The sequence below is a fragment of the Pseudocercospora fijiensis genome (assembly GCF_000340215.1).
Source record: "Pseudocercospora fijiensis CIRAD86 unplaced genomic scaffold MYCFIscaffold_5, whole genome shotgun sequence".
Taxonomy (NCBI): Eukaryota; Fungi; Ascomycota; class Dothideomycetes; order Mycosphaerellales; family Mycosphaerellaceae; genus Pseudocercospora; species Pseudocercospora fijiensis.
In genome coordinates, this window is record NW_006921536.1 from 2,100,678 (window position 1) to 2,120,702 (window position 20,025).

A 20,025-nucleotide genomic window follows, 5' to 3' on the forward strand; every position below is an offset into this window, starting at 1 on the left:
GGACTACGCCTTGCCAGCATGTGCTCATCTCCTGCCCGGCCATGTCTCTCCTCTCATGACTTGTGCACATCAAGCAGCGATTGCTCAGCACCGAGTGGCAGAAGTGTATCTAGGCATGGCATTTGCAGTAATATTAATAGTGTGAAAGTGCTGCTCATCATTTCCTCTGCCCATTGCTCGTCGTCTTTCGGGCATCACAAAATCTTTTTTAAAAAAAAACTCGAAGATTGAAGTATAATGCAGAGTGCTGATCCTCTGCGTTTCTGCTGTTCCAATATGCGTGATATTTCTTGCGAGAGTGCACGAAGCGCCCATGAGGACCTGCCAATGTCATGAGACATAATACACGTGAATGCACTCAGCCTTCACACTCTTTTGCCTCTCTCACTTGCTGTCAGTCCGGCTTGTCCGCTAATTTGTTCCGTCACATCGGCGTATCGGCGACCATGTCCATGACGTCTGACGCAAGACATCGCAATATCCACTGCTGCATTCAGACGATTTGCTCAAGGTCGCGGCGCAAGATCGCCACATAGCCCCACCCATTCGAATTTGGGCCATGTAGTTTGCTGCTGACTCTATCGTGAAGAAAATCAACGTCATGTGGGCGGTGCCCGGGAATTGGGGAATTGGTAACCGTCAAACGCATTGCATACATGTACATCACCTGGTACTGGATATCTACCTCTATCGCTGTTCATATGGCCGCCCAGTCGCCGTCTGATACTGCGCAGTAGCACCAGTCCTAGCCTCTCCAGCGTCCAAGTCAGCAGCCGGGATTTGTGCAGCATCATTGGTAGGTTCCAATGGATATGAGGTCGATGGCAAACTCTGTAAATGCTTGCGATGGTGTTCGTGAGCCTAACAGTGTCGTCAGTGCATCCGGCTTTCACCACAAGCCAGCCTAGACTTACAAATGGCAGACCACAGTATGTGCACACGCAAATCTGGGGCTTGTCCACGTTGATAAAGATTCTTGGATGTCCCAGAGGTCCTCCGCCTCCATCACACGACACCACGCGCTCTTTCGTCCATTGCACTGGTTGCTGGTGAATGAGTTCAATGGCGGCTAAAGGTCGTGGCTGGAAGTTGCTCCGTCAGCCATTGTCCATTCCTGTGCAGCACATATCCTCTTCCAATGCATCATACCTGATCCTCCATGATAGTCTGCTCAAACCGAGGCCCAACCATTGCCCGCGCTCTCGGCTGCTGACTCCTGCTCCATATGGTTGCTCTGTTGGGTGCCTGCATGACACGCTTGGCCTCGGCGGCCTCTGGCTGCTCTACGAGAGCTTCGTCCTGGCCTGGAGCTACGGTCGGCAAGGCATTGGTGCTCGAGACGGGCGATCGCCTCTCCTTGGGATTCGGGTCGTTCGCGGGGACCGTATTGTCTGTGGTCGTCGCCGGCGGCGCATGCGTACTGTAGTTATAGAAGCCAGCTACATTTCTTCTTGTGACAGCAGGCAAGAACCTGCGCGTGCTTCGCTGCAGCATTTTGTGATGTGTATGCTGGTGTTTCCCTCACGATCTGGGTCGCCGTCGCTGCCATGGAAGCTTCTCTGTGCCTGCCGTGATTGGCCAGAGCACAGACCAGCTCTTGGCTTGTCCGAAGTCCACAACATGGGCAACATCTTCCGGGCTGCCATCCACACGAAAAGATCATTTTAAAGAGAACGTGCTCCACTGACAACCATCACGATCTTTTGGACTATACTATAGGCGCGAACGTGATGACAACGATAGTTATACAAAACTCTGCAGAAGCACGAGACGCACTTGTCGCTATAGAGCTCAAAGCTAGACGAGGGCCACTATCGCTAAAGGTTGCATATCGATCTTCTAATACATGTATACTTTGACGCCAGCATTTCGCTTGTGCGATAACTCTGCCTGTGAGATAGGTGGACACTTAGCACCATCTCCTTCGACCCCTTCGGCGCACTTCACAAGCTTTGTGCGATCAGCTTGAATGAAGAAAGGCACAGAATATCGTGCCTTGGTGAGCACCTTCATGTGTCGGGAAGCAAGCCGCTTAGCTAACATAAACAGACGATCAACCCCATTCTCAAGTGGAATTGAGTAAGGTCTTTATTCTAACCGAAGGATATCAAACGATATCGAAGGATTGTTGATCATCTCCAGCGCCCCGCCAAGTGCCATCATGGCCAACAAAGTAAGCTTGGATGTCATGTACGATCCGTGGGAAAGAGAGCCTTCCAGGGTCACCAGTAGGGTCGTTCAGCACGCCAAGCAGCGATGGTCGGGAACTAGACAGCGGTCTCGGTGCCAATCGGACATGAGTACAAAATGCTGGCCCCAGAAGGTAGTAATCGGACGAAGATGCTGGTCTGAGCAAGAGAGGAGTGTAGCCTCCCTCTAGGGTTGTGATCATGTCGCCTTTACGTGCAATAGCAGGTGTGTCCCACTCGCATTGGAACAGGATCGACCAATCGTCGACCATGGATCCGTTAGTCTCGCATGGACAGGCATTGCTAAAAGCTATCTGAGCTTTGCCGACCGTGACTGTGTACCTGGCGATTGTGTGTTGACGAGCCCTACCACGAACAGGCTGCTGGAAGTGATCTGGTTCAGGGTTGTTGATAGAATACCGCTGAGTGAGCTCGTACCCGTGCCTTTGAACGCAGTCATCACAGCTTCTCAACGTGGCTAACAGCCGGCCACGTAGTCTCAGGGCAAGTGGATTCGAGGGCGATATTGGAGCGAATGAAGTGTCGCGACGGGCGTTGTTGAGCAGTGCCTCGAGTGTGAGCTTCGCCCGCCGGTACATCGCATCCAGGTGTGTAAGGATGATCATCATAGGTTGGGTAGACTTTCTCCAATCTGGTACCCAGGATGGCAACCTTGTACCGTCCACATCCGCTGCGTAAGTGGCATCTAAGTACAGCACCGAAAGATCCCTCTCCCGCATGATGAGGTAGAGCGCAACATCTCGAAACACCTCGCAAGCAGATCGCGAGTAATCAATGCGCAGAGGGTGGTCTGGGTAGCCGGATGACATGCTCGCCTTCGGCGCATGCCAATAAATGCATAGATATAGTCTCGCTGGTCGGTACACTTGCTACCGACCGATCGGCGCAACACATTGATGAGATCCAATGCGAATTTCTCCTCATTCTGCAGGAGTGGATTGCGAATGTCACTCTGCTCGGCCCTAAGCAGAAGTTGTGGCGACGCACTCACAAGGCTTGTCTGGAGATACTTCATCCGCGTGTAGATCTGTTTTAAACGTGGCCTGTACATGCTGGGTGCTCGTAAGGTAAGTGTTTCTAGCTTCGAGCTTGACCCAGTAGCCAAAAGGTCCTTGGGGAGATGAAAATTGCCACAAATCATGGTTGGCTCTCGTGCTGCCCATATTTCCTGTTTGATCCAGGCTCGGTCGTACCAGGATCGGTGTAGAAGGTCCCTGATACCGTCGATCACGTTTGAGGCATGTTGGTCACATAGCATGCCATGACCAGACGTCAGACCTTTCGCCGTTTCAGAGCTTGCTTGCACGTCCTTGTTTGTATCAGAGGATCTGACAGAGCGTAAGAGATACGCTTCAACCAATTTGGTGTTCGCACCGAGTTCGCCGAGCCAGATTACTACATGTAAAGCCTTCTTGAAGATGGTAAGCATTTTCGAGACTTGCTGCGACTTCTCGGCGTCATCTTCCTGGTTGATGCAGACTGCGTCCACCCACAGATACCGGTCGCGATTCCTGTATCGAATTCTTTGTAAAGCGTCGTGAACACTCCTAGTGATGGGAAATATACCATCTCTCAGCAAAAGCGGACAGAGAAAGTCTTGGGGGCCCCAGCAATGTGACAAGGCGTCGTAGAACACCCTTTCTTGACTGGCGTGAAGCAGTACTCCTTCACCGTGGAGTAGGTCTGCAACTTGAAGATCGGCAATCAGAGGACTGTTATAGTGACCTGGCCGCAGTCTCAGGAGTCGAATCTGCCAGTCGCGTAATGGCGTATACAGTCTTTCGGAAGCCTCCCGTCGGGCGGGAACTGTTGACGCACTGGTTCCGATTTCTCCCTCCGAAATTGGTCGAAAGCCGTTCATAAGGCATGATTTCATGCACAACGCGCCTCCCTCATCGCGAGTCCTTGCGACACTGCTGAAATCATGATCGCCGAGTCGCGTAGCACTGGCCGGATCTGCAGCCATCTAACAGCAGGCATATATCAACGACGGAGGACATTGGGCTCCGACAAGCCATCGCCACCCTTAGTCGCCAAATGCCCTGAGCAAAGGTGACAAGGTGGCTACGTGCGGTTCTGGTCCAAAGAGAAGCACAGAGCAAAGGTGGAAAGTGGGAACTAGAGAGGAGGAGCTCGGCCTCGGCGAAGTCTTGGCATCAGTCAGTCGTCCGTCGGTTGCTTCAACTATGCAGCACGTCATTACAACACCCCGAGCACAGCATAAGGGATCTCAGTCCTTGTACCAGCATGCGCAGATACATTGCGCTATTCACATGACCACTTTGTCCCTATCACCCAGCTCCATCTGGCTTCAGCAGGCTCTACTTGCTCCGCTTGTAGATCTTTCTCAAGAATTCCGAGAAGACCTCCTTCTTCAAGCCCTCACTCTCATCGATCGCGTCGATCTTCTCCCTCAGCTCGCCGACTCTCTTCTCCTCGTACTTGGTATACACCGATGTCAAATCCAATTCATTGAACACCTCTTTCACAGCGGCTTCCTTCTTGCTATCTTTCTGGCCGTAGTTCTTCTCAAGCACCTCTCTTTGGTCAGGGCTGGCAATTTTCAAGGCTTGGTTGATCAACCAGCTGCACTTGTTATCCTGAATATCTGTTCCGATCTTGCCCAATACTGACGGGTCGGCGAAGTTGTCGAGATAATCGTCTTGGATCTGGAAGTACTCGCCCATTGGAATGAGGATGTCTTCTGCGGTCTTGAGGTTCTTGGGCGTTGCGAAGCCGGCGAAATGGAGGGCGAGAGCGACGGGAAGGTAGAAGCTGTAGTATGCAGTCTTGTAGATGACGATGAAGGTGTACTTGTCCAGCGAGAAGTTGTCAAGGTCGACGTGGTCTTCTGGCGCGGTAAGAAGATCGCACTCTTGGCCGAGCTCAGTCTGAAAGGTGACTTCGTGGAACAGCTCGATCAGATCGACATAGTTCTTCTCTTGACGGAAGTACTTCTTGAGCAGGATGTAGATTGACGACTCGAGCATGAAGGCATCGTTGATCGCGATCATGCCGACATTTGGCATGAGGTACCAACATGGCTGGCCTCGGCGGGTCTTGCTGCTGTCCATGATATCGTCGCTGACGAGGAAGAAAGCCTGGAGCAGCTCGATCATCCAGCCAAGAGTGGCTGCTTTGAAGAACTCGTCATCGTTGAGCTTGCGGTTGAGAATGAGTTGTGTGGTGTCCACGACGGACATGCCGCGATTGTACTTTCCGCCTAGGGTGTTGTGTTGGAGGGACTATCATGTCTAGCATCAGTCAATGCCTGGGACGGAGTGAATTGAGCGTACGCCTCACCTGCTCGAACCATTTCAAAGCTTGATCTGGGAGCTTATATGTGTTGCAGTGCTCTTTCAAGTCTTGGACAAGCTTTGGGAAGACCGTCTCGAAGTTGCTGCGAGTGAAAGGCATTTTGGTGGTGGGACGAGGGGTTTCGACGCGGGCGATTGACAGGTGACGACGATTCTTGTATGTAGGCTTGCAGAACGTTCTGAACAGTCTGCTGGGAGGCCTGCAGACACTGTGGTATGGCTTTCGCGGGCCAATGGCGGGTGGGAGATTTGGCATACAACACGTACGATTCGATGTGACCGCCTAACAATTGTTCCGGTCGAACGCCAAGCTTTCTGCACGTCACCCGCGCAACCCAACGGCGATTGCCAGCGACGCGTGTGTCCACGACATCTGCCATGGCTCAACACGGTGCCCGCAGTGAGCAGATCGCTGAAATTGCTGCTCAGCTGCAGGCGGCGGTCGTAGCCTGCAATGAGCGATGCCTGTACTTCGCGGCGAAATGGTCGGCAGAGCTCTTGAACTCGCTCGCCAGGTTCCCGGAGTCGGACGAGACGTCCGATGCAGAGCCCGATGAAGACCACTCAGTCCAGAACGCGCAGCCAGCGAACCGTGATGCTCGAGACGCTCGGCGAGAGCGGAAAGAGCTTCCGCGCTATCTCATGGCCAAGTCTTTCTTCGACTGTCGGGAGTATGATCGATGTGCCGAAGTCTTCCTCCCTGGCCAGCTTCCTCACAGCACTCCATCATACCATGCGGCCTCTCCGACTAAGCTGCAAGCGACGCCTAAGCAGCCCCACTCTGTCCCAGCACGGTCGGTCCCGTCACGGCAACAGTCACTCAAGCATCAACCTCCGCCCGTGCCCACGAACTTGAGCCAGAAGTCCTTGTTTCTGGGTCTCTATGCAAAGTATCTCTCGGGCGAGAAGCGCAAGAACGAGGACTCCGAAGCAATTCTTGGACCTCACGATGGACCTTCGACCGCTAACAAGGAAGTCTCCAGCATCGCCGCTATCCTCGAAGAGTACTTTGCTGCTCGTGGCGGCCTCGAGGAGACGGGCAATTCGCAAGGCTGGCTGGACTATCTGTATGGCATCATCTTGATCAAGTCCAAGTCTGAGGATCTTGCCAAGCAGTGGCTGCTTCGAAGCGTCAACATCAATCCTTTCAACTGGTCGGCGTGGCTTGAACTGGCCTCACTGGTGGAAAATGAGGAGATTTTGCACCAGCTCAACCAGCATGTGCCCCGAAACATCATGTCATTTTTCTTCACCATCCATTGCAAGCAGGAGCTCTTCGTCCAAGACGATGATACCTACCGTATGCTGGCCCAGATGCAGGAAATATTCCCGCATTCACCCTGGCTCCAGCAGCAGAAGGCCTTGCTTCACTATCACGCAAAGGACTACCATGCCGCAGCCGAGCTTTTCGATCATCTACTGCGACGTCATCCACATCGCCTGGACAGTATGGAGATTTACAGCAATCTTCTATACATTCTCCCTAATCGTCCAAAGCTTGCAACGCTAGCAGCTATGGCAAGTGACACGGACAAATTTCGACCCGAAACGAACTGCATTCTGGGAAACTACTACAGTTTAATCGCCGAGCACGAGAAGGCAGTCCTTCACTTTCGACGTGCTCTGGCCTTGGATCGCAATTTCCAGACGGCATGGACGTTAATGGGTCACGAATACATCGAGCTCAAAAATCACCAGGCGGCTATCGAATCATATCGTCGTGCTGTGGACATCAATCGTAAAGACTATCGAGCATGGTATGGACTCGGACAGGGCTACGAGATGCTCGAATGCTGGAGCTATAGCTTGTTCTACTATCAGCGAGCTGCTGCACTGTATGGCGCCGACCCAAAGATGTGGTCCGCAGTTGGCCATGCTTACAGCAGATGCGGCAAGAACGCGAACGCCATCCAAGCACTGAAACGTGCTCTCATCGCCGGGAGCCAGATCGATCCAAGTGCGAGCTTCGGTAGTACGGGATCAGACCCATTGGCACTTGCAGTTGGAGGGGCTCTTGATTGCGGCATTCTGTACGACATTGCTCTTCTATACGAGAAGGAAAGCAATTGGGAAGAGGCTGCAGCATTCATGGAGCTCTGTCTAGCGCAAGAGGAGGGCGCCGAGGAGGGCGAAGAGGGCATCGGCGTTACTCAGGTCACCAGTCGAGCACGTCTCTGGCTGGCAAGATGGGGCTTCAGCTGTGGCGACTGGCCTCGTGTGATGGAGTTGGCCAACGAGCTTCAGCAGGACGGAGTCGAAGTGGAGGAAGCCAAAGGACTGCTTAGAGACGCGCGCGGAAGGCTGCAGCAAGAAGGAGAGCAGGTCGAGACAGAGATGCGTTCCTCCCTGCAAGTGCCAATGGACAGGCCGACGTAGGCAGGTCTAGTTTTGGCTTACATAACCTTGCATTAGTTACGGTTGTAGCTACCTCCTGCGCATGCTAGCTTTTGAACCGCAGAGTATCTCGACATCGAGGCATATACTGGCAGCTTCACAGCCGAGACGGAAGGTATCTGACAACTGGACTCAAACACAGCGCATTGTGAGATTTCGAAATCATGTCGACATTCGACCTGTCCCTTGGCCTCGAAGGAACCAATGTGGTGGTCACAGGTGGGTGTGGCCTAATCGGTCGAGTTGTGGCAAGGCATGATGACTTCTCAAGACACAGATTCAAATTCTCATTCGAATGAATGATTCATCTCCATGCAGTGACTGTCACTTCAAGCTATTCACAAATACTTGCTGGCCTAGGCTTGCTACACCCGTTAGGTTGATGCATTTCTCGCAGCAAGATGCAAGGTTTTCGTCCTCGACCTTTTGCCTACCTCAAAAGAAAATCAACCATTTTAAACCATGATGGCTAGTCACGGAGATGAGCTGCACTTGATTCCCACGGACATCACCAAGGAGCAGGAACTTGATGACGCCTTCGCAAAGATCGAGTCGGAAAATGGCCCAGTAAGCAGACCAAACCGGCTGCGATCTATATCAACAAGAACCCTGCTGATATGCTTATGCCAGGTTCAATGCTGCGTCGCACTCGCATCACTCGATCTCAGCGTCCTACCCCAGACTGAATCCATATGCGATGCACAGTCCCAGGACTGGCAGAAAGTCTTCAACGTCAATATCCATGGAACCTTTAACACAGCCCGTCGCTGGCGACAAGGCATACGTAGACACACCAGCACTCATCCCAAACATCTTCGAAACGTCAACCTCATCCTCATGGGTTCCGAAAGCGGGAAGTTCGCCGTGAGAGGTTGTGCCGCCTACGCCGCTGCCAAATCCGCCGTGCAATACGGTCTTCTACAATCTCTCGCCAAAGACGCGCCACGGATTTTTCGCGGTGCCAGAATCAATGCTGTTGCTCCTGGTGCCGTAGAAACACTACGATTTCAAGACGAATGTCAGAAGTTTGGGAAGGAATGGGAGTGGGAAGAATGTCAGGCTACGGTCCCGATGGCCAAGTCTGTGCCTGCGGAAGATGTTGCTCGTACGATTTTGTTCCTTGCGAGCGAGAAGTGGAGTGGTACTACGCATGGACAGGTGCTACATGTGGATGGAGGCAAGACGGGGAGTGTGGCTTGGAGATTGGGTGAGTTGGAATTTTCGGCTTCGTGATGTTGTTTGGTGAACAGCGAACCATGGCTTGTTCATGGATATGAGGTGAAGACATGGTATCGATCGCACTACAGCTGGAGCTGAGCTGACCCTGGTCCAGCAGACGGAGCTGAGCTTCGCATAGAGCCCCTGTGCGTATCCCGGTCCCAACAACCAAACCTTCGCAGAGTTTACAGACTTTGAGCATAGTAGTTCCAGAAAGCAAAGTCTAGCAAACCCCACTCCAAGGGTACAACCTATGAGGTTCCACAGCGCTTCACAGCACCTCTAGAAAAGTTTAGTTGCTAGATGGCTAGAATTCATCTCGGGCTGTACCTAATTTCGAGAATATTATACCGCTATACCGGAAAGCCTCGGAGCGCAAGGTACGAAGTCTGACGAAGTGTTGGTGCCACCACCGTGGTACTACACATCCTGGTATGTCTATAACGAGAATAGCTTACGAAACAGGACTCGGAATGCTAATTCCCTACTTATACTACTAGATCTTACGTAAGGATCCTAGGCAGAACTATTTTCAGATTTAGGCAATCGTATCGCTAAACAGTAGTGTTAATATAGATCTTTACTAGAGCGAAACCTGCCATGCTACCAGGCCAGGTATCCAGGTGCTGTCTGTGATGCAGGCCCGGTTTCAGCAACAGGGCATAACCTGCGAAAACTCGTAGGCAGCATATAACGGGCAAAGTATTCTAGACGAGATGTACAAACCCTTCAACAATGTCGTCTTTACGCTTTCAGCAGTTCATGCAGTTCTTCCTCCATCTGATTTCCCTCAGTGCAGCAATCGCTGTCGACGCATATGGATCCCGCAGCGTTCAGCGCGATCTAGAGACCCGCGATGTACCACCTTGCCCGAAGTGCCCCGTCTCGGACCAAAACTGGCTGTCCGTGGTATACAAGCAGCCAGTGTCGTACCAAGTCGAGCCTCAAAGCGCGGTGACTGGCAACGGATGGCTGCCGCGGGCCTGCTCTATGCACGGTTATACATGCATTGTGTTCGTCTTGCACATTCTGCTGCTCTTCAAAGCCGTCGCATGCTAACTCTCACGCCCGTAGCACCGCTCCAGATATCCACTTCAGAGCTGGAGGCTTCCCCGGTTATCCGCAGGTCGGCAAATGGACGCGTCCCAATGGCGAGCAGATATTTGTGTCAAAGTACTGGGAGCAGACCATCCAGTTCATCGGAACCGAAGCGACGTTCAATATCTATCCCGCGCACTGCACGATCTATATCTTGTCCAAAGGAGAGAACACGCAGGTGACGGTGGGAGGTCGAGTTGTGCTTCAAGGGAATGGTGAAAAATGTCTCGGGAGCTCGTCGAATATTGATATTGGAGTTATCTATCTTGGGCGGAAGACTTGAGGCGCATCTTGATTGCAAGTGAATGGAGCATTACTTGTGTACGTAACCGTTATTCTAGTAGTCTCGTGGATGAAGCAGTGCACAACGTGGTAGGACGACCAAAGAGTGGAGTTCCAGCCTGTACTTCTGAGCACGCCTGTGCATTTGTGATCACAGGTCAACAATGCCCGAAGCATCGCTCGCTCTTATGTTCTGCATCATACAATCAACATATCTACAACATATCTAGACAGGACCGAAGACATGATCACCAAACATGCATGATAGCACAAACCGAAGCTGAAGGTCGTAATGATGACAGAATCACACGCCGGCAAGAGTATGCCCCAAGCCTTTCTCCCTGGACCTGCCTACTACGACAGTACGACTACGACCACGATATCACAGTAATTAGCTTTCGGGTTGACAGGTAGCGGGGCCACGTGCAATATGCCACCCGCCTATCTTTGGCTTTGATAGCTCCTCTGCCGACCAAAGGACCAGAATGTTTAGCCGAGACAATTGCCTATCTAGTCCAAGGTGAGTGCAGTAGTGACTAGCTAGTCCTACAGGTAGTCCTTCCCAAGCATGGAGGCTGATTACATGCCACTTGGCACCTGACAGCGCACTTTGCGTCCCTGTCAGTGCTGCTCTAGTCTATCTCCAAATGAGGCCTTGCCCAGAAATCCTTCCGCGCGGCATCGTGCGGCTAATAGTTCGATACTGCATTGCATGCGATAGCCTCTTCGCAGGTGTGGACAACAACATCGAAGTATGAGTTGAATGCTAGATTCGCACCTCGGACTGGATCGTACAGCGCCTAATACCGCAGTCATGATCGCGTTGCAGCTCAAGACGCTCCCGCGCGACCATGTCATCTGAACGGCACACTCCTTACATTATGATACCCGATAGCACGCTTGTGGGAGTAATTTTGGTGCTTCGGGCGATTGTCACTACTTAGGCTTCAGGAGCTATCGCTTATTCTATCACAGTCCGGCTCATTCTCAACCAGACTTCTTTTGCTTCAGCGTTAGGCTCGACAACAAGGCTGAATAATCTATCGCTGTTTTGCGTCCTACGGAGAGAAAGAAACCTCGAGGCTAAACATAATATGCTAGAAAATCCTTAACATCGTAACAATACTAAACAAATACAGATCACATCGGCATATTTCTAAAGCTATAGATAGCGGACCGGCTGCTTACTAGCGATATAAAGGAGCTAGCCGGCATCCTATCGTATATAGAGAGATATAGCTAAACGCTATGCGGGCTTCGCAAACACCCTAATCGTACATCCTCGGCATAACTCTAATGTCGTCTTACGTATCTGCAACTTATTAGTAACTCTCGCGCACGCTATACGAGACAAGAAGTGCTAGAACGGTCTACTAGTAGTTAAAAGTAGGCAAGCTGAAAAGCACTTTAACTAAACTAGATATCCGTAGCTAAATTAGAGGCAAACGCGGCTCGCTACGCGAGTAGTCTATACCTATCCGTAAACTACTAACTAAACCTATTACCTATCCGGAAATGACCTATAGTCGGTAAAAACAGGTGTTTTATATAGTAAATAGCCCTCTCGCTCGATTCTGTATTATTACAATAGTGCTAGAACGTTCTATTACTATATAAGGTAATAGGGTTGTTATATAGTGCTAGCAATTCGAGTTCTTGCTAGCTTTATATAATACTACTACCGCTATTTACCTACTATTTATATTACTACTACGCATCGCATATATGTGATTTTTATATTATATAAAAGCCCGGAGTAAGTAGATTAACACCTCGTGTCGTATATATATATAAGTAGCTAGTATAGGTAGTATTTAGTGCACCTTCGTAAAGCCCGGTATCTCGGGCTTAGCGGGCTTTAAAGGACTCGAATACGGACTTCTTACTTCCTACACCTATACGAGAGATAGCGGCTCTACCGCGATAACACTGTATGTTTAGAAGCATTAAATAAGGTAGTATCTATGTATATTCTGCATCCTCGGGCATCTCCGGTAGCTCCGTATTCTCCGCGAGTAATAGATCGAGTACCTACCCTAAATCTATCTCCTAGTTATCTAACTTATACGGCTATAACTAAGAACTAAGGCCTATAGTTGTATTAAATAGGTTACTAACGTTACTATCGGACTCTTCTTTAACAATGTCCTTATACGTACGCTATTACTATTGCTGCTTAGCAATTCTAGCTATATCCTTCGGTCGTATACGTAATAGAAACAGGCTCTTATAATGCTCCTCGTATAGTAGGTCTTCTTTATCCGATAATCTACGCTCGTTACCTTCTGTAAAAAGGGTTGTGTTAGTAGGTAGATAGGGTAGTAGTAAATTAGTATAGTATTCGATAGAGAGCTAAGAAGAGAGGGAGGAAGACAGGCAAGTTAGCCTAACGCCAAGCGCCAAGCCCTGCCTAAGGCATTAAGACCCTAGCTTTACTCGAGCCTAGTTATATACTAATTACGTATAACCTCTTTAGTCCTAATATACGCTTCCCTTCTAAAGGCCGCGCCCTCGTAGCCGGTCTTTATTCTAACCTCTATCGCTACTAACTTAGCAGGTCTAATAAGCTGCTCGATTCGCGCTAAATTAAACACGTAACTACCGATTATATAACTATGTTAAACCTTACCTCTAACGCAATACAATGTCTAACTCTAACTACGCTATCCTTGTATATAATAAAGTAATATATAGCTACGAAAATTGAGGGCCTTCGACTAATTATAATACGAGCGCGTCTTCCTTGCTATAATAGGTAGACGTACGAGGTATTGCAGCCCTGCCTCCGTTCTAAGTAATGTCGTACCGAGTTCTTTGTGTCTACTCTAAAAGAGCTAGAAATGTCCGCTCCGAGGGTTTGTCCGTTCCGAGGGTTGCTCTTATTATTACGAGGGCTATTATTTACTATCGTAGTTTCACTAGCCCTAATTAGTTAGGTTTAGTAGCCTTTAATTGTCAATCTTATCTTATCTTTTAAAAAACATAGCTCGTCTAGTTTCTATAGGTAAAGGCTATTATAAGTGTAGTAGTAGAGGTTCGCCTCGCTTAAAGGGTTAGATAGATCGAGGAGTAACCTATTGTCCGCAAGATCGACCCCGGCTAGCTTAGCTCTATAGTTTTGCCCTTAGTTAGTTAGTCTATTAGTCTACTTAATCTTTTAAGCGGCTTAAAGTTTTAACTCGGCCTTAAAGTTTTAATTAAACCTTTAACAGGCTTAAAGCTTTAATTAAAGTTTTAATTAAAGGTGCCTTAGGCTCGTAGTATAGGTAAGGTTATATCTGTAGGCGTAGCGATAATAGCAAGTAATATTAACAATAGCGGCGCTAGTCGTCTTAGCGCCAACTTTACCTCGCTTCTAATCTCCTCCTTCTACTAATAACACACTCCGTAATACCGTTACTAATATAGCCGCGCTAGCCGTGCTGCCCTTTAGTATAGGCGAGACGCCGTCGTTATTATTATTATTACTATTCTACGCGTATACGCACCGCCCTCGCCGATCGCCTAGGCCTCGAGGCTTCGATAGAAGGAAGGAATAAGAGGGGGCGTTAAAAGGAGGGTCTTATAGGGTGCGCTAGTAAAGAGGTAGGTTCCTTAAAAGAGCAGGCGATTAGTTAACAGTTATAGCGCGTTTGTTAACGTTCGGTGCGTATCTACTATAGTAGTATAGTCTTATTGTCCTTTGTTACTAATAATTGCTTACCTCTAATTAGTTAGCTAATAGCACCCCGGGGGTAGCATTAATCCTAGGCTTAGTAGTAATATTATAGGCATTATAAGCTCTTAGCCTTCTTCGTGTTCTTTACGCTAGTCTAATATTTATCTAATAACTTAGTTATATCCTTAAACGAGTCTTTAGCCTCCTATAAGTCCTATTTAGGTAAATAGCCTTACTATCTTAATAGGTACTCCTTCTTGCCCTACCTAGTCCGATGCTTTAGGATACGTTCTATAGACTATAGCTCTTTACTATTAGCTAAGACTTCTTCTAACTTAGTAGGCGCTTTATCGCCTTTACGCTAGTAGTATAGTTTAAGGAGGGATACGTAGAAGGTATTATAGATAGTATAATAAGGTAGAAGCTATAACTAATAGGCCTATACGGAGGAGCCCTTAACTTCTCGAATACGGAATAGGCTAATGTATCTTAGTACGAGCTTAGGCCTTGTTTTGCTATTAGGGGATAGGTGTTTGCGGATACGGAGGTTCTTCGTACTAAGCATAACTATATCGCCTTACTTAAAGGTTATTAGCATATAGTGTTTATTATAGTAGGCCTTCTAATAGGCCTAGGCCTTTGCTAGTTTATTAGCTATGTTAGCGTGAATTTCTCGCATCTTCTAAACCCTCTTAATAGCCGCTAGTGTTTTAGGTTAACCTTAACCCGCTTCCCTTTCCTTACGCTCGGCCTCGAGCGACAAGGGGTCTTATAGCATAGTAGCGTTTTAGCCTATTATAGCGAAATAAGGTAACACCTTAGTAGATAAGTAGACACTATTGTTATATACGAATTCGGCTAGTTATAGGAGGTTAACCTAGTCGTTAGGGTTCTTATTAATATAGCTACGCAGGTACTGCTATAGCGTAGCATTCTGCCTCTCGGTCTAGCTATCTGTTTATAGATAGAATGCTATAGATAGGCGATACTTAAGTCTTAGCTATAGGCATATTTCACTCTAATAGTAAGATATAAATATCGAGCCTCGGTTAGAGACTATCCCCTTAGGGGTTCCCTAATAGCTATAGAAGATGTTATTCTATAGTAACTTAGCTAAGTTAATAGCTATCTAATCCTTCCTAGCAGGGATGTAACGAGCGCCCTTAGTAAATCGGTCTACGACGACTAGGATAGCGTTAAAGATATCTTTGCTTCCTCTTCGCTTAGTAGGGGGAAGACCTATAATAAAATCTATTATAAGCTCTGCAAATGGCTTCTTTAGAATAGGGAGTAAAGACAACTCGCCAAATAGTAAGTGCTTTAGTGCTTTAACTCGCTAGTATACTGCATAGGTCTATATATACTCCTTTATATGCTGCTTACTATTCGGCTAGTAGTATATACGCGATAGTAACTCGTGCGACCTCTCTATGCTATAGTAACTAGCGAGTTTACTATTATAGTGCCTCTTTAAAAGCTCTTGTCTAATCGATTGTTTAGCGGGGATATAGTATCTGCCTTTAAACTTTAAGTAACCTTTATCGTCGATCGACTAATTGTTATTACTCTTACTAGATCGGGTCGCCCGCCTACTTACAAGCCTATTAATGCGCTCGATAGCAAAGGCGTCCCTCTGCTAAGCACGTAATAGCTTATCTATAAACGATTAACTATCCCTATTTATAAGGTTATTTAATAGCACCCTCGCTATCGAACGAGGTACGCATTATATATATCTAATAGCACTAGTAGCCGGATTAACTGCAACCTCTTCTATAGTGCTGTCGCTATAGATAGCAATATCTTTAATCGAGTCGTTATAGCTCGAGCGATCTACGTCCTTTTTAACGTGCACTAGAAGAACGACAACTCTACTATAGTATTTGTTGCCGCCGCGGGGTCCGGAAGTCCGCTTATCCTACGCCTGCTTTATAGCAAGGTCTATAGCAATCTTATGCTATAGGGTTAGAAACAGAGAATTAATGTATTAGGTTTCGCTATCGTAATTAGGTCGCCTCGATAGGCTATTAGCAGGGTTACTTACGCCTAGCTAATGTAATATATTAAAATCGAACCTAGCGAGGTAGACGGCCTATCTAGCCTATCGACCTATAACCCTAGTAACCTTCGTGATTCTACGGAGGTTATTATAGTCCGTATAGACCTAAATAGGGTGCTAAGCACTATCGAGATAATAGCGCTAGTGCTTAAAGGCTTCTACGATTGCTAGGAGCTCTTACTCGTAGGTCTCGTACCGACGTTCTATATCGATTATCTTCCGTAAAAAGAAGGCAATCGGGTACTAATAGGTATTATTAGCCTGCTATAACATAATAGCTAATATAGCGAACTATAAAGCGTTAGTTTCAATTCGGATCTGCTTGCTTAGTACGAAATAGTATAATAAGGGGACATTAGTAAAGCGTTGCTTTAGGCCGTTAAAAGCGGCTTATACTCTGTTAGTCCATTTAAACTCTCTAGTTAGGTTAGCCTTGGTTTTAGTAAGCTTAGTTAGAGGCATTACATGCCGTAAATAGCCCTTAATAAACCGATAGTAGAAGTTAGTAAAACCTAGGAATAATTGAAGCTCTTTAATAGACGTAGGAACAGGCTATTTAGTAATTGTTTTAATCCGGTTAGGATTAGCCTTAACACCTTCGGTTGAAATAAGGAAGCTAAGGAATAACACCTCTTTAGCAGCAAAGGTGCATTTAGAAGGTTTGTAATATAGTCTATAGGCTCGTAGGCGGTCGAGGACCTTGCGCACTACGGCCTAGTATTCTGTAATATTAGGTAAATGTATATAAACTAGGATGTCATCTAGGTAGACTATACAGAGATAGTCTAATAGACCCGAAAGGGCCCGATTAATATAGGACTAGAATGTTATAGGGGCATTAGCTAAGCCGAATAGTATAACTAAGTATTCGAAATAGCTATAGCGAGTACGGAAGGCTGTTTTCTATTCGTCGCCCTTACGAATGCAGATACGATAGTACGCATCCTTAATGTCTAGTATAGTATAGTAGTAAGCGCTAGAAAGGCGATCGAGGGTCTTATTAATAAGCGGAAGTAGACAGCGGTCTTTAATAGTAATAGCATTAAGTCTACGGTAATCGACGTATAACCGTAGGCTACTATCCTTCTTTAGAACAAACAGGATTAGTGCACTAGCAGGGCTGTTACTATACCGAATGCGACCGTTAGCTAGGTTTTCCTCTAGGTACTTACGCAATATAGCGAGCTCTCGTTTACTAAGGTTATAGAGGGGACTAAAAGGAACCTCTTTGCCCTTTATAATGTTAATCTTATAATCTGTCTCCTTAAATATAGGCAATGTCGATGCTAAGTAGTATTTGAATATATTAATATAGGTCTCTCGAATAGGCTCTAGTATGCGTTCGAGCTAATTAGGGTCTATGCCGTTAGGGGGCATAGGTTCTTCGTTATCTCTACCGAGCAGGTCGGTAGTCGGATTAGCTAGGGTTAGGTTGCTAATAAATAGGACCCTAATATCGTTAGGGCACTCGCTAATATTAATATGTTTAATGTCCTCTTTTCTAGCGATTCTAAATCGCTACTATTAGCTACCTAGGTCTATAACTATAGCATAGTACTTAAGAACAGGGTTGCTAATAACAATATCGGATAGGAGGCTATCTATATCTACCGCGTAGGTAGTAAAGTTTAGTAGGCGTTCATTTCCGAGGTCGTCTTTTAGAACTATAGGAATATAGTAGGCTCTATAGGTTAAGTGCCGAGCGTTATTAAACTAAGTAAGGGTTGGTAGGTTAGTCTTCGGCAGTTGTCGAAGGTCTAATTGCTTAGCTAGGTAATAGCTAATAAGGGCGCTAACTGAATTTCCGGGGTCTAGTATAACCTTTGCCTTATAGTTAGTATCGGGCCTAGATATAAGACAGGTACGTATAATAGCTAGTACAATGTCGATAGTCTTACGCCGTACGAGGCTAACAGTTAGTGCGGCGCTTACTCTTTTTTCGAAGGTTAGCCTATAGGGGTAGCGTTAGCTACTAAGAGGTGCTTTCGGTGCTTAGCGGTAGTACGGTCGATTCGGGCCTAGTCCTTAGGTTTGTCGCATTAGCCTAGTAGATAGCTAGTGCTGTTACAATTAAAGCACTTTAGTCCGGTTAGGGGATTGCTATAGCTATTGCCGCTATTGTTAGCCGAGCGATTAGTACTATAGGGATACGAGCCCCTTCTACGGCCCCTATCGCGGCCTCCTCTATATAGCCGCCGGCTACGGCTTCTTCTACGATCGTTACTGTTCCTATTGTTAGCATTGTTGTCCTAGTAGGAACCTTAGTTTCCTCCGCGGCTACGGTTGCTACGGTTGCTAGCAGGTCGGATCCTTAATTCTAGTCGTTAGTAGAGCTAGATAGCTCGTTTAGCTGTTTCTACCTCGACTATAAATTGAATGCGTATTAGGTTAGTCTGTTTAAATACACGGCGGCGGTCTAATTCAAGGACTAATTCCTATCGCAATTTAGGGCGTATTTCGGAAATCTAGATAGAGTCGGTCTTAGCTAGCAGATCGTCCTCGAGGGTCTTTAAATAGGCCTTAAATAAGCGGGCCGATTGATTAGTCTTTTGTTTAGCTCGAAGGTATTAGTCCTAAGCGTGTTGTTGCCTTAGTATAGGGTTTCTAAGAGTGTCTAGCATAATAGTTTTGTAGGTCTGCTACTAAATAGCGGTCTAGTCGTCGAGGGAGTCGAAATAGTTATCCTATATACGCTTTAGGTCGCTATTAATGTACTGTATAGCATATACGACCAAGGAGTAGTCGTCTAGTAGCGCTCTTAGTACATTGCGCTAGTTGATTTTACAGTTACGAATGTAGTCGTTATACTGTTTTCGACTAGAGCTATTAAATACGGTATAGTCCTTAAGCTTAGTATCCTTCTTTTAAATAGAAGGTCCTGCTACTAGTTCCGGTCTAGTAGTAGTTGTTAGGGCTTCCTATAGGCGGCGAATCTCGAGGAGATTATCCTTTAGCTATTATTCTTAACGTAGGGTAGTAAGCCTATTTCGGGTAGCTTCCTAAAGTCTCGCTACTAGCTAGGGGCTAAAGGCTAGCTAGCTATATCGTCGATTAACAATGTTGTTAAGAATATCGTTAATAGGCAATTCTGGATCGTTACCTAGGATTATAGGTTCTTCTTTAGTAGGCTTAGTAGTAGGCCCTTTAGTAGGAGGCACTTTAGTAGGTACTTTAGTAGGCACTTTAGTAGGCACTATACTACTAGCGTTGTTATTGCTAGCGCTACTAGCGGCAGTACGGTTGTTGTTGCTTCGCGATAAGCCGGCTATTATAATAGGGGGTAACACTAATAATGTATTATTAGCCCCTAAGATACGGATATAGCGGAATTAGTAGATATTAGTCTAGTACGATTAACTTAGTATAATAGGCCGTATAGAAGGCCTTGCTTAATGATTGGTACGGTTATTCTAATAGAATAGTGCGTATAGATCCCGCCTCGGGCGTAATATAGTTAGATTAACGGTTTTCGTAGCTATACCGCTAAAAGCTTGAAATAAGGACTATCTAGCTACTGCCCTTAAAGGGTAGATCGAATACTATATAAAAAGGGTTATATTAGTAGGTAGATAGGGTAGTAGTGAATTAGTATAGTATTCGATAGAGAGCTAAGAGGAGAGGGAGGAAGATAGGCAAGTTAGCCTAACGCTAAGCGCTAAGCCCTGCCTAAGGCATTAAGACCCTAGCTTCACTCGAGCCTAGTTATATACTAATTACGTGTAACCTCTTTAGTCCTAACACCTTCTAGCCGTAGAAGAGGCTCGTTCTTATAGCGGAGGCTAACTAGCT

General features: G+C 47.1%; 7 protein-coding genes across 7 annotated transcripts; 4 read left to right on the plus strand and 3 right to left on the minus strand.

Annotated features, from left to right (window-relative positions):
• Window positions 1-777: 777 nt before the first annotated feature.
• Window positions 778-1,398, minus strand: MYCFIDRAFT_101752 (uncharacterized protein; the record flags this gene model as incomplete). Its single annotated transcript, XM_007929258.1, has 3 exons — window positions 778-861; window positions 915-1,082; window positions 1,150-1,398. Coding segments are annotated over 3 exons (501 nt in total), but the record flags the coding sequence as incomplete, so codon positions are not given.
• A 763-nt stretch (window positions 1,399-2,161) lies between these two features.
• MYCFIDRAFT_197220 (uncharacterized protein) lies at window positions 2,162-3,246 on the plus strand (the record flags this gene model as incomplete). Its single annotated transcript, XM_007929259.1, has 5 exons — window positions 2,162-2,173; window positions 2,413-2,415; window positions 2,655-2,797; window positions 2,853-2,884; window positions 3,059-3,246. 5 exons carry the CDS (start codon window positions 2,162-2,164, stop codon window positions 3,244-3,246), a joined length of 378 nt encoding a protein of 125 aa, XP_007927450.1.
• Window positions 3,247-3,588: 342 nt separating this feature from the next.
• On the minus strand, window positions 3,589-3,840 carry MYCFIDRAFT_18284 (uncharacterized protein; the record flags this gene model as incomplete). The annotated part of the gene is made up of 1 exon (XM_007928724.1): window positions 3,589-3,840. A coding segment is annotated over one exon (252 nt), but the record flags the coding sequence as incomplete, so codon positions are not given.
• A 519-nt stretch (window positions 3,841-4,359) lies between these two features.
• On the minus strand, window positions 4,360-5,413 carry MYCFIDRAFT_215537 (uncharacterized protein; the record flags this gene model as incomplete). The annotated part of the gene is made up of 1 exon (XM_007929260.1): window positions 4,360-5,413. The coding sequence occupies one exon, from the start codon at window positions 5,411-5,413 to the stop codon at window positions 4,532-4,534; it is 882 nt and encodes a 293-aa protein (XP_007927451.1). The 3' UTR covers window positions 4,360-4,531.
• Window positions 5,414-5,913: 500 nt separating this feature from the next.
• Window positions 5,914-7,828, plus strand: MYCFIDRAFT_165155 (uncharacterized protein; the record flags this gene model as incomplete). The annotated part of the gene is made up of 1 exon (XM_007929261.1): window positions 5,914-7,828. A coding segment is annotated over exon 1 (1,659 nt), but the record flags the coding sequence as incomplete, so codon positions are not given.
• Window positions 7,829-8,842: 1,014 nt separating this feature from the next.
• Window positions 8,843-9,115, plus strand: MYCFIDRAFT_123747 (uncharacterized protein; the record flags this gene model as incomplete). Its single annotated transcript, XM_007929262.1, has 1 exon — window positions 8,843-9,115. A coding segment is annotated over one exon (273 nt), but the record flags the coding sequence as incomplete, so codon positions are not given.
• A 759-nt stretch (window positions 9,116-9,874) lies between these two features.
• Window positions 9,875-11,381, plus strand: MYCFIDRAFT_77725 (uncharacterized protein; the record flags this gene model as incomplete). Its single annotated transcript, XM_007928957.1, is given in 5 exon segments — window positions 9,875-10,152; window positions 10,214-10,421; window positions 10,788-10,881; window positions 10,893-10,896; window positions 11,315-11,381. 5 exon segments carry the CDS (start codon window positions 9,875-9,877, stop codon window positions 11,379-11,381), a joined length of 651 nt encoding a protein of 216 aa, XP_007927148.1.
• Window positions 11,382-20,025: the final 8,644 nt, after the last annotated feature.